General features: G+C 36.8%; 1 protein-coding gene across 7 annotated transcripts in view; it reads left to right on the plus strand.

Moving 5' to 3' along the window:
- NFKB1 (nuclear factor kappa B subunit 1) overlaps positions 1-15,723 on the plus strand; it is a 115,269-nt gene that overhangs the window by 64,376 nt on the left and 35,170 nt on the right. For all 7 annotated transcript variants that reach the window (XM_001168718.6, XM_009448072.5, XM_016951926.4 and 4 more), the window contains 4 exons: positions 610-758; positions 10,499-10,662; positions 12,503-12,661; positions 14,157-14,261. In XM_001168718.6, coding sequence (XP_001168718.1) covers positions 610-758; positions 10,499-10,662; positions 12,503-12,661; positions 14,157-14,261 — 577 coding nt within the window. The remainder of the gene's footprint in view (positions 1-609; positions 759-10,498; positions 10,663-12,502; positions 12,662-14,156; positions 14,262-15,723) is intronic.

Below are 15,723 nucleotides of genomic sequence, written 5' to 3' on the forward strand. Positions count from 1 at the left end.
ACTCAATTATCAGAAGTCAGAGAGGGCTACTGAAGGCTCAGGTTTTCTAAGAGATGACTGGAGGCCAAGTCCTCAGGCTTGAGTGTTTATAGCCAAACTTCAGAACCAGGTCCCTGGCAAGATTCTCCTGTCTAATCACATGGCACAGAGTTAGGATGGACTGTTTCTGCTTACCTGCCTTCTTCCTTTGATTTCCATCAACCACCAGTTTCTTTCTCATCAATCATTTACCCAGCTTTTGTGACCAAGAATTTTGATGAGGATGCAGAGGAAGGCATGTTCTTGGTTAAAAGGAAAGGAGGCTTCATGACAACACAGCATCCTCTAAGATGTGTTGCTCCAGCTTTCACAATACATATTGTATTTTAAGTGGCCTGCTTCTTGGAGTGTATCTTCCCACTACACAAAACAACCACCATTAACATTTTCATTTACTTCCACCCTGTCATTTGTTCATCACATACTTTTAAAAACAGGGCTGTAATCATGTATATACATATATGAATAACTTTATATTGTACTTTTTATACTTACTGGCTTATCATAAACATGTTTCCATGTTGCTGGAGAGTCAGATGTGCTAACTTTTGGAATGTGCTTCTTATATAGATCTGCAACTATGTGGGACCAGCAAAGGTTATTGTTCAGTTGGTCACAAATGGAAAAAATATCCACCTGCATGCCCACAGCCTGGTGGGAAAACACTGTGAGGATGGGATCTGCACTGTAACTGCTGGACCCAAGGACATGGTGGTCGGGTAAGTAGGGGTATATGATGCTGTGGAAGGTAGGAACAGATAGAATATGGGATGCAGGAACTTAGAATGAACAGGCCCCTTTCATTAGGGACCTTTCTGAAACCCTCAGATGTCCTCAAAAAACTGTGTAAACTTGTGCTTTCATTTGGACTCCAGGAAGTAAGGTGACCACATGTCTGGATTTGCTTGAGACAGCCCGGTTTGCACCTGACCTAATTGTTTATAGCACCCTCTTCTACTCTTAAAGGTGGCCCAATTTGGATGATCACTTATATGTGGTCACTTGACCTACAAGGTATTTGTGCCACTATTAATTTTTTTTTCTCCTAGAAATAAAGATAAGGACAAATGTAAAGAAACCTAACTATAGCAGAAATCATCACTTTATGTATATTTTTACATTCTTGATGATTTCTTCAGTGGATTTATGGTGTGAATATGTAGGGCTTTAAGTGAATGCATAAATATCATTTCAGCTCTCTGCTGCTTAGAAAGTAATGCACAGATAAGAAGCCAAGGAATGCAAATTTATTTTGGCATTCATTAGGCTTGAAATGTAAATAAAAAATGACATATTCATTTAAGGGTTGATCAAATAAAACAAGCAATTTTTAATGAATGAAGTTTTATAGAAGTAATTTCAATCCAAAAGAATTAAGCTTTTAAATAAGACATATTTATTGTGATAAAAACCATGTATTTTCGTCTTCCTAATACACTAAAATAGCACACAGAATAATAGTGTAGCACACAATACAAACTGATATGTGCAATCAATAATTCTAAAAATTGTTGTTTTAAGTCTTTCTTTGGAAGTCCTTAAATGCAAAAGAAGAAATTTTTAATTTTGTTTAATTTTTAAAAACATTTTTCAGGGTTTTCTAATCCTGGTTTAAATAGTTTATGCTGAAATCCCAGTTAATCTGGCTTATTCACTCAAAAGAAAGGAATTGTTTAAATCAACTATAATTAAGCTGATGGTTGCATTTCAGGCTTTGAATTCCGATCAAGTTTCAAATTGGTTGTTATTTTGGAGGTTGTGCTTTCATGTTCCTAGGTATTTCTTTGTTTGACTGTGAAAATATTTAAGTGTGAAAAACCTAGAGAGAGAGCTTTCTTTTAAGTCACTAAAATCGGATTCTTTTGATGTTAGAAAAAAAAAGACTCTAGATTGAAGGAAGAAGCTTAAATTGATTTGAAAAATTAAAGTGTGCTTTATATGAACTTGTTTCAACATCCTCTTGAAAGACTGGCGTGTCTCCTGTTGTATGTCACAGTTTGTTCATCATGTGTTGTGGAATACCCTTCCAGTTCCTGATTGACCTAGGAGAGCTTTGAAATGCAGGCTAATTATCACAGTTTTAGACTAATTGATCACTTAGTGTTTCTGCAGATTTATTCCAGTAGGGTTCTGTCAGTTTGAAGTGTTTATTTTCTTTGGTCTTGTTTAATCCCTGTTATAATCATATCCTTTAGAGGAAATTTTAGATGAAGTTTTCTACTAATATTTATTATTATAAAACCTCCAGTATGGTGTCTATAATTTGGTGTTTCTGTGGTTTGCTTTAGTAATCTTTCAGGATTTTAGAAAGAACTAATGGTTATTTAAATTTGAGACCTTAAAGCGGGAATAGAAGTAAATTGTTTCTAAGGAAAGTGAGGGATTCTTTCACTCTTGTAGTGCAGTGGGGTGTGGGCTCAGTAGTTGGGAGAACTCATCAGTCATTCATTCATTCAACAAACATTTTGAGCATCTCAGCTCCTGAGTTTGATCATTATGATGTCTGGTTGTAGAGCAGTGAGATTTTCTAACCCTATATAATTTCGGTGGGAAATTTAATCAAGATGCCACTTGAGAGTTACAATAGACTCAGTAGTCTTAACGTTTTTAGTGTTTCCTATGAAAAGTCAGTACTCACTTTCTAATTTGATTTTTAGCTGAGAAATTTTTGCTTACAATGTTTCCCAAAATACACTATTTCCTTCATAATTCATTTGTTTCTATCTCTCTCTATATATACATTTTTAAGATTTTCAATGTCAAAACTTATTGCATTTATGTAGAAAGAACATCGTGCTAGCATTCTGGAAACCAGTATTTTATTCCCAGTACTGTTGCTCTCAACAGAGGACTGGGGGCAAGTTACATGACTTCTTGGGGACCTTAATGTCTTCCCTCATAAAATGAGAGAGTTTCACTACAGAATCTTATCTTTAGGCTGTTTACATCTCCAGAATTCTGGACTGTAATATTATGAAATAACATGAGCAAACTTGCCACACACATATTTATGGTATGACATTGATTATTAGTATTTAGTTCTGACTTGTAGATAAGAGTATCACATAGAGAAACTTAGGAAGATAGCCAAAATTATGTCTTAGACTTGTCAATACTAGAAATGAAGCTAAGATAACTTGTTTTCAATAATACAGATTAGGCAAAGAGTATAGATTCACAAGCAAGGCACTAATCCAACATACCAAAAAAGATATCTAAAAAATGGCAATGAGAAGACAAATAACTTTTAAATTGTCAAAACCAAAAGAATTACTTTCTTTGGAGTGTTTATCTTCACCTTTCCCTCAGTATGAATTCTTAATAAACTTAGTTTCTACTTTCAAAAGGATTTTATCTATGTTATAAATATTCATGTTTTAAAAAGCCAAGTCTTGATTCTGGTTTGATTGCTGTAATGTAGGGGATTTGTCATTTTAATATTTTTTTAAGTTAGCTTTAATTTTGTCTTTTTTTAAAATTCATTTATATAATTAGCCTTTACTGCCTTTCTTGGTAAAAATTAATAATAATAATCTTAGTTTGGTGTTTTATTTTAAACCCTGAATATCAACAATTTGTTTCAACATATTTTAGTTCTTTGACATTTTTATTCCATGGAAAATATCTGTGTTCCTTGACTTTGCTTTAGGCCAGTTCACTTACCAGTAATCACGACACTCTCTCTGCTTTCTGGCAGTTTAGAGACATGGAATTTTTTTCCAATTAATACATATAGCATATACCAACTGGTAAGCACTAGGAGTGGATATATAAATATCAAAATACAGAGGAGAAACAAGGCCTTCTTCAGTGTCTGTTGTTCCCCTTTTTGTCCATGAGTTCTCATCATTTAGCTCCCACTTACAAGTGAGAACATGCAGTATTTGTTTTTCTGTTCCTGCATTAGTTTGCTAAGGACAGTGGCCTCTAGCTCCATCCATGTTCCTGCAAAACATATGATCTTATTCTTTTTTATGGCTGCATAGTATTCCATGGTATATATGTACCACATTTTCTTTATTTATGTTATTGATAGGGAATTTAGGTTGATTCCATGTCTTTGCTATTGTGGATACTGCTGCAGTGAACATTAACATGCATGTGTCTTTATGGTAGAATGATTTATATTCCTTTGGTTGTGTACCCAACAGTGGGATTGCTGGGTCAAATGGTAGTTCTATTTTTAGCTCTTTGAAAAATCACCACACTGCTACAAAATCAATGTGCAAAAATCACAAGCATTCCTATACACCAATAACAGACAAACAGAGAGCCAAATCATGAGTGAACTCCCATTTACAATTGCTTCAAAGAGAATAAAATACCTAGGAATCCAACTTACAGGGGATGTGAAGGACCTCTTCAAGGAGAACTACAAACCCCTGCTTAATGAAATAAAAGAGGACACAAACTAATGGAAGAACATTCCATGCTCATGCATAGGAAGAATCAATATCGTGAAAATGGCCATACTGCCCAAGGTAATTTATAGATTCAATGCCATCCGCATCAAGCTACCAATGACTTTCTTCACAGAATTGGAAAAAACTACTTTCAAGTTCATATGGAACCAAAAAAGAGCCTGCATTGCCAAGACAATCCTAAGCCAAAAGAACAAAGCTGGAGGCATCACACTACCTGACTTCAAACTATACTACAAGGCTACAGTAACCAAAACAGCATGGTACTGGTACCAAAACAGAGATATAGACCAATGGAACAGAACAGAGCACTCAGAAATAATACCGCACATCTACAACTATCTGATCTTTGACAAACCTGACAAAAACAAGAAATGGGGAAAGGATTCCTATTTAATAAATGGTGCTGGGAAAACTGGCTAGCCATATGTAGAAAGCTGAAACTGGATCCCTTCCTTACACCTTATACAAAAATTAATTCAAGATGGATTAAAGACTTAAATGTTATATCTAAAACCATAAAAACCCTAGAAGAAGACCTAGGCAATACCATTCAGCACATGGGCATGGGCAAAGACTTCATGACTAGAACACCAAAAGCAATGGCAACAAAAGCCAAAATTGACAAATGGGATCTAATTAAACTAGAGAGCTTCTGCACAGCAAAAGAAACTACCATCAGAGTGAACAGGCAACCTACAGAATGGGAGAAAATTTTTACAATCTATCCATCTGACAAAGGGCTAATATCCAGAATCTATAAAGAACTTAAATAAATTTACAAGAAAAAATCAAACAACCCCATCAAAAAGTGGGCAAAGGATATGAACAGACACTTCTCAAAAGAAGACATTTATGCAGCCAAAAGACACATGAAAAAATGCTCTCATTATCACTGGCCATCAGAGAAATGCCAATCAAAACCACAATGAGATACCATCTCACACCAGTTAGAATGGCAATCATTAAAAAGTCAGGAAACAACAGGTGCTGGAGAGGATGTGGAGAAATAGGAACACTTTTACACTGTTGGTGGGACTGTAAACTAGTTCAGCCATTGTGGAAGACAGTGTGGCGATTCCTCAAGGATCTAGAACTAGAAATGCCATTTGACCCAGCCATCCCATTACTGGGTATATACCCAAAGGTTTATAAATCATGCTGCTATAAAGACACATGCACACGTATGTTTATTGTGGCACTATTCACAATAGCAAAGACTTGGAACCAACCCAAATGTCCATCAGTGATAAACTGGATTAAGAAAATGTGGCATATATACATCATGGAATACTATGCAGCCATAAGAAAGGATGAGTTCATGTCCTTTGTAGGGACGTGGGTGAAGCTGGAAACCATCATTCTGAGCAAACTATCGCAAGGACAGAAAACCAAACACTGCATGTTCTCACTCATAGGTGGAAATTGAACAATGAGAACACTTGGAGACAGGGTGGGGAATATCACACCCCTGGGCCTGTGGTGGGGTGGGGGGAGGGATAGCATTAGGAGATATACCTAATGTAAATGCCGAGTTACTGGGTGCAGCACACCAACATGGCACATGTATACATATGTAACAAACCTGCACGTTGTGCACATGTACCCTAGAACTTAAAGTATAATAAAAAAAATAATAAAAAATAAGCAAGTTTACAAGGGCAAAAATAAAACAAAAAAGAAAAAGCACCACACTGCTTCCACAGTGGCTGAACTAATTTGCACTCCCACCAGCAGTATATAAGTGTACCCTCTTCTCCACAGCCGTGTCAGCATCTGTTATCTTTTGACTTTTTAATAAAAGCCATTCTGACAGGTGTGAGATCATATCTCATTGTGTTTTAATTTGCGTTTCTCTAGTGAGCTTTTTCCATATGTTTGTTGGTGGCATGTGTGTCTTCTCTTGAAAAGTATCTTAAACAGTCACTTATCTTTTAAAGAAACTTTTTAAATCAGAAAAAAGGTGTTTATATTTAACCACGTATTTATCATTCGCAGTGCTCTTCATTCTGTTTCTTAGGTCAAAATTTCTATCTGGTATCATTTTCTTCTGCCTCAGGCACTTCCTTTTATTATACTGCTGATCTGATGCTGATTAATTCTTTCAGTAGGTGTATGTTTTCATAGTTTTTTATTTTATCTTTGTTTTTCAAAGATATTTTGAAGAGTATAGAATTTTAGGTAGACAGGCCGGGCGCAGTGGCTCACGCCTGAAATCCCAGCACTTTGGAAGGCCGAGGCGGGCAGGTCACCTGAGGTCAGGAGTTCAAGACCAACCTGACCAACATGGAGAAACCCCGTCTCTACTAAAAATACAAAATTAGCCAGGCATGGTGGTGCATGCCTGTTATCCCAGCTACTTGAGAGGCCGAGGCAGGAGAATCACTTGAACCTGGGAGGCAGAGGTTGCGGTGAGCCGAGATCGCACAATTGCACTCCGGCCTGCGCAACAAGAAAGAAACTCCGTCTCAAAAAAAAAGAATTATAGGTTGACAGTATTATTCTTTCACATCCTTAAACTATGTTGTTCCACTGTCTTCTGATTTGCCTTGTTTCCAAGAAGTCACCTGTCAATCTAATCTTTGTTCCTCTGTATATAATTTTTTTTTCTCTCTAGCAGCTTTTCAGATTTTCTCTTCCTCACTCGTTTTAAGCAATTTGATTATATGGATATTAGCATAGTTTCCTTCATGTTGCTTGTGCTTGGGGTTCATCGAGATCCTTAGATCTCTGGGTTTATATATTTAGTACGTTTTAAAACTCTTTGGCCATTATTTTTTCAAATATTTTTTCTGTCCACTCCTCTTCATCTTCTTCTGGAACCCCAGTTGCACATATATTTGGCTATTTGAAATTGTCCCACAGCTCACTGATGACCTGTTTTTTAAAAAATCTTTTTTTTCTCTTTCATTTTGGAAAGTTTTATTACTGTGTCTGCACGTTCACCAATATTTTTGTCTGTAGTGTCTAATATGTACTTAATTCCATCTAGTGTATTTTTTCCTCTTAGACATTGTAATTTTCAATTTCTATAGGTTTGGGGTCTTTTTTTTCATATCTGCCATGTTACTCCTTAACATACCAATGCTTTCTTCTTTTTCTGATCATATGGAATATATAATAGCTATTCAATGTACTTGTGTACAAATTCTGTCTTCTGGATCTATTTTTGTTTAGTTTTTGTCCTAATTATGAATTATATTTTTCTATTTCTTTCCATGCCTGTTAGTTTTTTATTGGATGACAGGTATTTTGAATTTTGTATCGTGAAGTCTTGGATTCCTTTTTTTTTTTTTTTTTTTTTTTTTGGTGTGCTTTTAAATACGTTTGAGGATTGGGATGAAGTTAAATTTGGGAACAGTTTGATTCTTTCTAAACTTACTTTTAAGCTTTATCAGAGAGACCAGAGAAACCTTTACTCTAGGGTTAATTTGACATCATTGCTAAGGCAGTACCTTTCTGAATTTTCAACCTGATGCTCCATGTATTACAAGATTTCTTGAACTATTCCAGCCCCATATGTGTTACAATAATTTTTCTGCCTCCACTTCTGTGGTGGTTCTTTTCCCAGCTTTGACATATTTCCTCACACACAGCACTCAGCTGAAGACTCCAGTGATCTCTGAGTGTATCTCTGTTTGCGGTTTCTTCCTCTCCGGTACTCTGCTTGTGAGTTTTAGCCTCCTTCGCTTCCTCCAATATTTAACTGTGTCTCCTCAACCTCAGAGATTGCCAGGCTCTGTTGGGGTTCCTCCTTCCTGTGCTGTAGCCTGGGACTCTCTAGGCATTAAGCCAGAGTAATTACAGGGTTCACCTTATTTATTTCCCTTTTCTTAAAGATTACTGTTCTGTGCTGCCTGTTTTCTAGTGTCTAAAAACCATTTCTTCATGTATTTTAGATATTTAAGGTTCAATCCAGTCTGTTTTACTCTATCGTTACCTGAAGCAGAAGACTGACTTCTGTACTGTTTCATTTGTTAACCAGAGTAAATCCTTCATTATTCACATAATAAATTAATAAGGATGATGTTTTTCTCACAGGGACTAGATTAGGCAATATACATGAAAAGCATATTATTGACAGTAAAGTGTAAGATGCTACACAGATGTTTATCATTGCTATTACAAAGGAGATAACCCCGTTTTCCTGCAGTTAGGGAAGTTCTATATGGGAGTAAGGCTGAAAGGGCCAAAAGATATAGGTATTGTTTCTGAAAAACTGCCTATGCTTCTATGCATATAAGTATGTCATGTTGCATATTTTTCTGTGCTGTATTAATTCATGCATTCCTTTATCAACAGATACTTATTAAACACTCATATGTCAGGCATTGTTCTAGGGACTAGAGATCTCTGCCTTCAAGGAGCTTATTTTCTAGTGGTATATTTTCTGTTCTGTGTCTTAGCTATCCACTTTTTTCATCTGCCTGGACATGTGACTTATTCTGTCTCTGGGCCTCTGGTATGAGTGCTCATTTCATTCTGCCTTATAACTCCTATTTTCTTCCCTACTTTATCTGACCTTCCTACCTTAGCTTGTTCATTCTTTCCTTCAATCCAGTTGTCATGAAATCTCTTTCTTTCCTCTACTAATTTTTTTTTTCTTTCTTTCTTTCTTTCTTTCTTTCTGAGTAAAAGCCAGAGATCTGGCCCCCTGCTTACCTCTCTGAATTCTTTACTTACTTCTGACAACTTGCTCATTTCACTCCAGCTACATTGACCTCCTTGCCTTTGTTGTGTTTTGAAAACACCGGCGTGGTCCTACCGCAGGAATTTTGTACTTACTGTTCCTTTTGCCACATTCATCATTCATATGTTCATGTCTTCCCCATCACTTCCTTCAAGTTTTTGCTCAGTTTTCATCTTTTTACTGAGTGTCCTTCCTGACCTCTCCCTACTTTAAAATGTTATGCTTTTTTCTACTACCTCTCCTGTTCCTCATTCCTACCTTATTTTTCTGGATAACACTTATTGCCTTCTAAATTGTATCGTATAATTTACTTCTTTGTTTCTTCTCCGTTGTCACACTAGCATATAAATTCAGTGAAGGTAGAGATTCTTTTACTGCTGACAAAAGCATCTAGGACATTTCCTGGCACTGATAAGGATCTGCATAAATATTTGTTGAGTGAATGAATCTCCTTGGTAAAGTCCTTTTTTGTTTGCCTGTTACATTTATTGAATAGACTTGTTTCATGTACTTTAATTTCAAAAGTGAATGGCTGGAACATTTTATATATTTTCTTATAAATCATTTTCATTGCTTTTTAAGCTTATCACATATTTTGTTTTATAAATATGTAGCCTTCGTGAGATAAAAGATTCTCCATCCCTGTTTACATGTATACTTAGATGACAACTCTAATGGTCATAAATAATTCCAACCTTATAGATAACTCAGGAGAAGATGAGATTATAGGTAGACTTTAAATCCCATTCAGAAACCCAAGGACGATTCAAAAGGAAAATAATCATTCCAAATATAATACTCTTCTTATTCTTAAGAAGTTGTTAGTATTTTGAATTTTGAATTTTTAATACAGCTCCCATAGAAAATACTTTAAAATGAACCCGGTAAGACTTCCTCATTAAGACATATAGACACATATGCTCCCACTCCCGTAATCAAATTTGGAAGTCAAATAAGCTCTGAAAACCAAAACATTCTTCCAAGTTTATTGCAGACTCATTTGGTAGTAAAAACCAATGTGACCTGATGTGTAGCTGTTTATAGTCTTTATTTTTCCATTTGGTGAGTCCAATTATATATTTCACTGAGGAAATACTAACGTGTTTGACTACATTGTGTGCCCCAGACCTGCTTAGAGTATTATGTAATATGCAGTATAGGCCATATATTGCCTTTTTAACATCAAAAATACCCTAAATTCTGAAATGCATGTAGCCCCAAGAGATTTGTATAAAGCATTGAGGGCCTGTGTATTTTTTTTTAATTTACAAGTGAAGCCAGATTCCCTAGACATTAAGTGCCTAACTTTTGGTGGTGGTTGCTGCTGCTGTTACTGTTTTTTCTCCAGCTTTGCAAACCTGGGTATACTTCATGTGACAAAGAAAAAAGTATTTGAAACACTGGAAGCACGAATGACAGAGGCGTGTATAAGGGGCTATAATCCTGGACTCTTGGTGCACCCTGACCTTGCCTATTTGCAAGCAGAAGGTGGAGGGGACCGGCAGCTGGGAGGTAAGCATCATTTTCCTGGCCTTGATCCTCCAAGGGGTCCAGGCTTTGGTTTTCATCTGTATGAATTATATGTTCATCTGCATCCCTTCCAGTCTCTACCCCACACTGCTGTCACCTTTTCCTTGCTCAGAAACCTTTGATGGCATCCTGCTACTTCTAGGATAAAAACTATAGCTCCATAGCCTGTCATACAAAGCCCTGCTTCTCTGGCCCCAGCAACTTTCAGCCTCATCTCCAGCCCACCTTGCATCCTCCTCTCGCCATCTCTGCTCTCTGAATAACTGAGGCATATTTATACCTTTGTATGTGTCTTCCTTTACCAAAAACACCCCACCGTTTCCATTTCACCCTCTCGAAAACCAATGCAGAAATCAAGACTTTGTCTAAAGAACACCTCTGTTTTACCTTCCCCAACTCACCTTATTATAAGGCATTTTTCTTTCTTTGGGCTCTGCAGACACATTATAAACTATTATCTTTATCATAAAAATTGTATGATTTTCCATTTTCTTGCCTTTTCTCAAATTTTTTTTCAACCCCATTCCCTGTCCCACCACATGCCCCATTTCTACTTTTGTATTTTGTCCTTTACTCTGGCCGTCCAGTCGTCATCTGATACTCATGTGATTCAAAACCGATTATCAGTTTTCAGCTAAATATACTCCATCTTCTGATACCCAGACTCAAAACCTTCCCATCCTCACTGACTCCCCCTCCTCGCCTGTGCTGCGAGGCTGTGGTCCAGCCATTCCATGCTCTCTGGCATTCCACACTACATTCCATTTTCATTGTTCCACTTATAGTAGTCTTCTCCCTGGTCTCTGTCCCTCCCCACTTCTAATCAAGTTTACATCTTGTAGCCAGATAGATATTACTGAAGTTCTGTATCTTGTTGCTGCTCCGTGTCTCCGTTTTGCCTACAAAATCCAAATTCTGTAAGTTGGCTTTTTGGATCTCCCAAGAGCTGGCCTCAGGCTGCATTTCCAATCTATTTCCCGTTTTGCCCCTTCAGGTCAAAGTCTACTACTTGGTAGGAGCACCATGATTTCTCACTTCCCTGCCTTGGCACATTCTTTCTATTTTTGCTCTCTCCTCTTCCTGGAATGCCTTTATCCACTCACTTATATGAATGTGTTCAAATTCTGCCACCTTTTCAATATTCAGAGCAAATACCTCTTCTGCTCCAAAGCCCTCTGAACTCTCTCCTTCTTTGAAATCCCACATCACTTCATTTGTAGCTCTCTTGTAGTACTTGTCTCTTGAATCACTACCTTTTATGATATTATAGCTTAATTATGACTATATCCATCAGCGTGAAAACTCCAGCAGGAGGGAAGGAAACAGATGTCCCTGAGTCATTCAGTTCCTTCAGAAGTTGTTTTTGAGTACCTACTATGTGCCAGGCTATCTGCTTGGCACTGTGGAATGAGCTCAATCCCTGTGCCCAAACAGCTTTTGGAATAATTTGCACACTTCTCAATACAGCTGGTGCCTAGTAGGGTTATTCAATTCCATTCCATCACATCCTGTGTGCCTTTAACTCTTACTGTAGAGAGGAAAGGGAAAGGTGGGGGAAGGACAGGAGAGGAGGGAGGCGATCTGATACACGGAAGAGAGTTTTTACTGTAATCCGGAGAAAATGCAGGTCTTCTTTGATGCCTTTCATATTGGATGACATAAATGAGACTGTTTTTAACACTTTATTAGCAATATGAAGAGTTTCAAAAGAGGAAAAATGAGTTTTTATTGTAAGTTTACATTATTTGGGCTTTATAAAAGCATGGTCTTTTAAATGTTCACACTTCCCTGGGCATGAATGGACTGTGCTGTATGGCCCTAGATCGGGAAAAAGAGCTAATCCGCCAAGCAGCTCTGCAGCAGACCAAGGAGATGGACCTCAGCGTGGTGCGGCTCATGTTTACAGCTTTTCTTCCGGATAGCACTGGCAGCTTCACAAGGCGCCTGGAACCCGTGGTATCAGACGCCATCTATGACAGTAGTGAGTACTTCACTTCCAACAGGGGGCACACCAAGAATAGACTTCCAGCCCTGCCCTGCCATTTACTTGCTAGCTGAGTCCTGGGGAAGGTAACTTAATCACTTTAAGCCTCAGCTTTATCATCTGTAAAATGTGAATAGGAAAATCTAGCTTTGAAAGGTTGATGTCCAGGTTAAATGAGGTATTTTAAGAGGGGCTCAATACATGTAATTCTTTTTCCTTTGATGTACATTTTTTAGTCTTTTACATGAAATGTCACATCTCATCTTATTTATGAATGTCTTGCTATAAAGATATATGGTTGATACTTTTAGAAGGGAGAATAATCCCAATTTTCTTTGGTGGTGGGGGGACTCTGGAAAGGAGTTTATGAAAGACAACTATTATTCTTACCCATTTTCTTTCCCATATGTTACTAGCTTTATCAAGAGAGAAACTTGAAGTTAAATGAATGAGTAGCATAGATAGCATGTGACTTCAAAATCCTATTTCAAGCCGGGTTTGGCGTCATGCCCTGTAGTCTCACCTGCTTGGGAGGCTGAGGTGGGAGGATATGGAGTTTCAGCCCAGCATGAGCAACATAGTGAGACCCCATCTCAAAAAAAATATATATATATATATGTATATATATATATTAATTTATAGTTCCTAGGACTTTTTAAGAGTTTTACAGTAATCTTCAGCATTTACCATGCAACTTTCTTGTTTGATTATGCATAGGATTGATTAGACAGGTATTTTCAAAAAGCCTGCAAGCATAGTACTCAGACTCATTGAAAGTTTATAGAATTTGGCCTGTGTGGAAAACTCTGTGCTCCAAGTACAACAACTAACTGAATTCTGTAATTTAAACAAGTTTGAAGGGAAGTGAAAGGTTATAAAATGATACAGACTCATACCACAGAATCACCTTAAAATGCAGCTGTTGGAGAAAAAAAAAAAAAGGAAGCTTTATGCTATTGCCACAAGAAAGTTTTGCCTCTTCACCACACAGAATCCTAATTTAGTTTGGGAAAAAGAAACATAACATCCCCATTTTCCTTACCTGTAAAATAAAAGGTAGTAAGTAGTTTAAGAAAACTGTACTTTTCCTAAAGTTTTTAGGACTCTTGTAAATAGAATAATAGCAGAATCATGGAAACAAATTTGGAATTGAAGTCTTGACCTCATTGAAAGCCCAGAAATCAATTAGCTTGGTACTTCCCAATACATCAGAAAAGCTCTTTCTCTTTTTGTGTCAGTCTCTCTGTGTTAGAGGGAGAAACAAATACCTGTTCCTTTCTACCTCATTTGTTTTGGTGATCATAAATGACCCATGCCCAAGAAGTGTTCCGAGAATTTCAGAAGCCATTCTTGTTTTATTTACTTTGTTAGTGAAAGCATGTATTTAAGCTTTGTTTTGGTCGTGTGTGCTAAGGGGAGGGTCCTACCTAAAGGACTGGTTTGTTGAGCTGAGGATTAATCATGTTATTTGTTGTTTTTCCCCTGTGAACAGAAGCCCCCAATGCATCCAACTTGAAAATTGTAAGAATGGACAGGACAGCTGGATGTGTGACTGGAGGGGAGGAAATTTATCTTCTCTGTGACAAAGTTCAGAAAGGTAAATACATTCTGTGATCTCTGATCTCAAGAGGTGTGATCTTGACACACTACAGTTCTGAGTGTGTCTGTGAGTCACATTTCAGCAGTGGACAAGAAACGTCCCTCTGCTGCCATAGAAAGTCTTAAAAAGCATTTACGTTTTACCTCTTCCAAATGTAAATTGTCTGTGTTATTTTTTCCTAAGTCAACTAATTCACTTTTAGATTTCCCATGGAAGTAAAAAGAAATAAGAAAATCATGATAATTATGATCAGTGACTTTCAGTATCTTTATACATTAAAATTAATATCTGTACTTTGTTAAACAAAAATAAATAATAGCCCATTCTTGACACACATACAAACACACACACAGAATAATGTTTTACATAGTATTAAATTGTTTTTATTTATTTTGCAATGCTTTGATATAACACTGAGAGAACTTCTCTGAACACTTCCACAGATGTGATGTTTAAGAAAAGGAAAGAAAACAGGGAATACAGGGAAATTCTCAGAGCACATTTCTCTCACAATTTTCCCTTTGAGGAAAGGTTCTTGGTGTTTATCTTTCATTAGATATATTACAACATTGATAGATTAGTAAAAGCTGAGGAAAATGTGTTATTTTCTCAAACTGCATTCTTTTTTTAAATAAAATGATAGTTGGAAAGTGTAGTATAATAAATATCTATTTACTACAGGGTGAGCATTTTCAAAGTAAGCAGATACCTAACTGAAAATATAAATAAGTAAAATAAATCAATAAAAGACATGTGGCTTTTAAAAAAATTATCATATGAGATTAAATTCTCTGAGGTATATAGTCAGAAAAAAATGGGATCAGATTTTAAAGTAAACACATATATACTATATCCAAAAAAATTTACAGGCCAGGCATGGTAACTCATGCCTGTAATCCCAGCACTTTGGGAGGCTGAGGTGGGAGGATTGCCTGAACCCAGGAGTTTGAGGCTGTAGTGAGCTATTATCATGCTGCTGTACTCCAGCCTAGATGACAGAGCGAGACCCTGTCTCAAAAAAAAAGAAGTTTACACTTTCTCTGCCTACACTAGTGTCAGCCTTCTTCCAATCCACTCTGTCCAAGTAATACTCATTTCCAGATTCCTGGGTGTACATACTGTGAGTAAACACAATCTGAGTACCTTTATTTGTAAATGAGATCCTTAGTCATTATCATTACATTGGAATGGCTTAGTAAGAAATGTCTTGTACTTGGCTTAAAGAATCTCAATAACTAGGTCCAGTGTAGTCCTACCTGAAGGCAAAGGAGATTGTAAGATGTTTTATCCATTCCTAGTATTTCTAAAATTCTACTTACATAGAGATAAAAACTTTGAACAAAGTCAATAGTGTGGCCCTTTCTATGAAACGGAAAGTGAAGCCAGGAGGATGCCAACCTAAGTTACATTGTCACATTTCTGTAGAAGTGAATAGAGTATTTATAAACATGCTGAACAT

The sequence above is a fragment of the Pan troglodytes genome, chromosome 3 (assembly GCF_028858775.2).
Source record: "Pan troglodytes isolate AG18354 chromosome 3, NHGRI_mPanTro3-v2.0_pri, whole genome shotgun sequence".
NCBI classification, from domain to species: Eukaryota; Metazoa; Chordata; class Mammalia; order Primates; family Hominidae; genus Pan; species Pan troglodytes.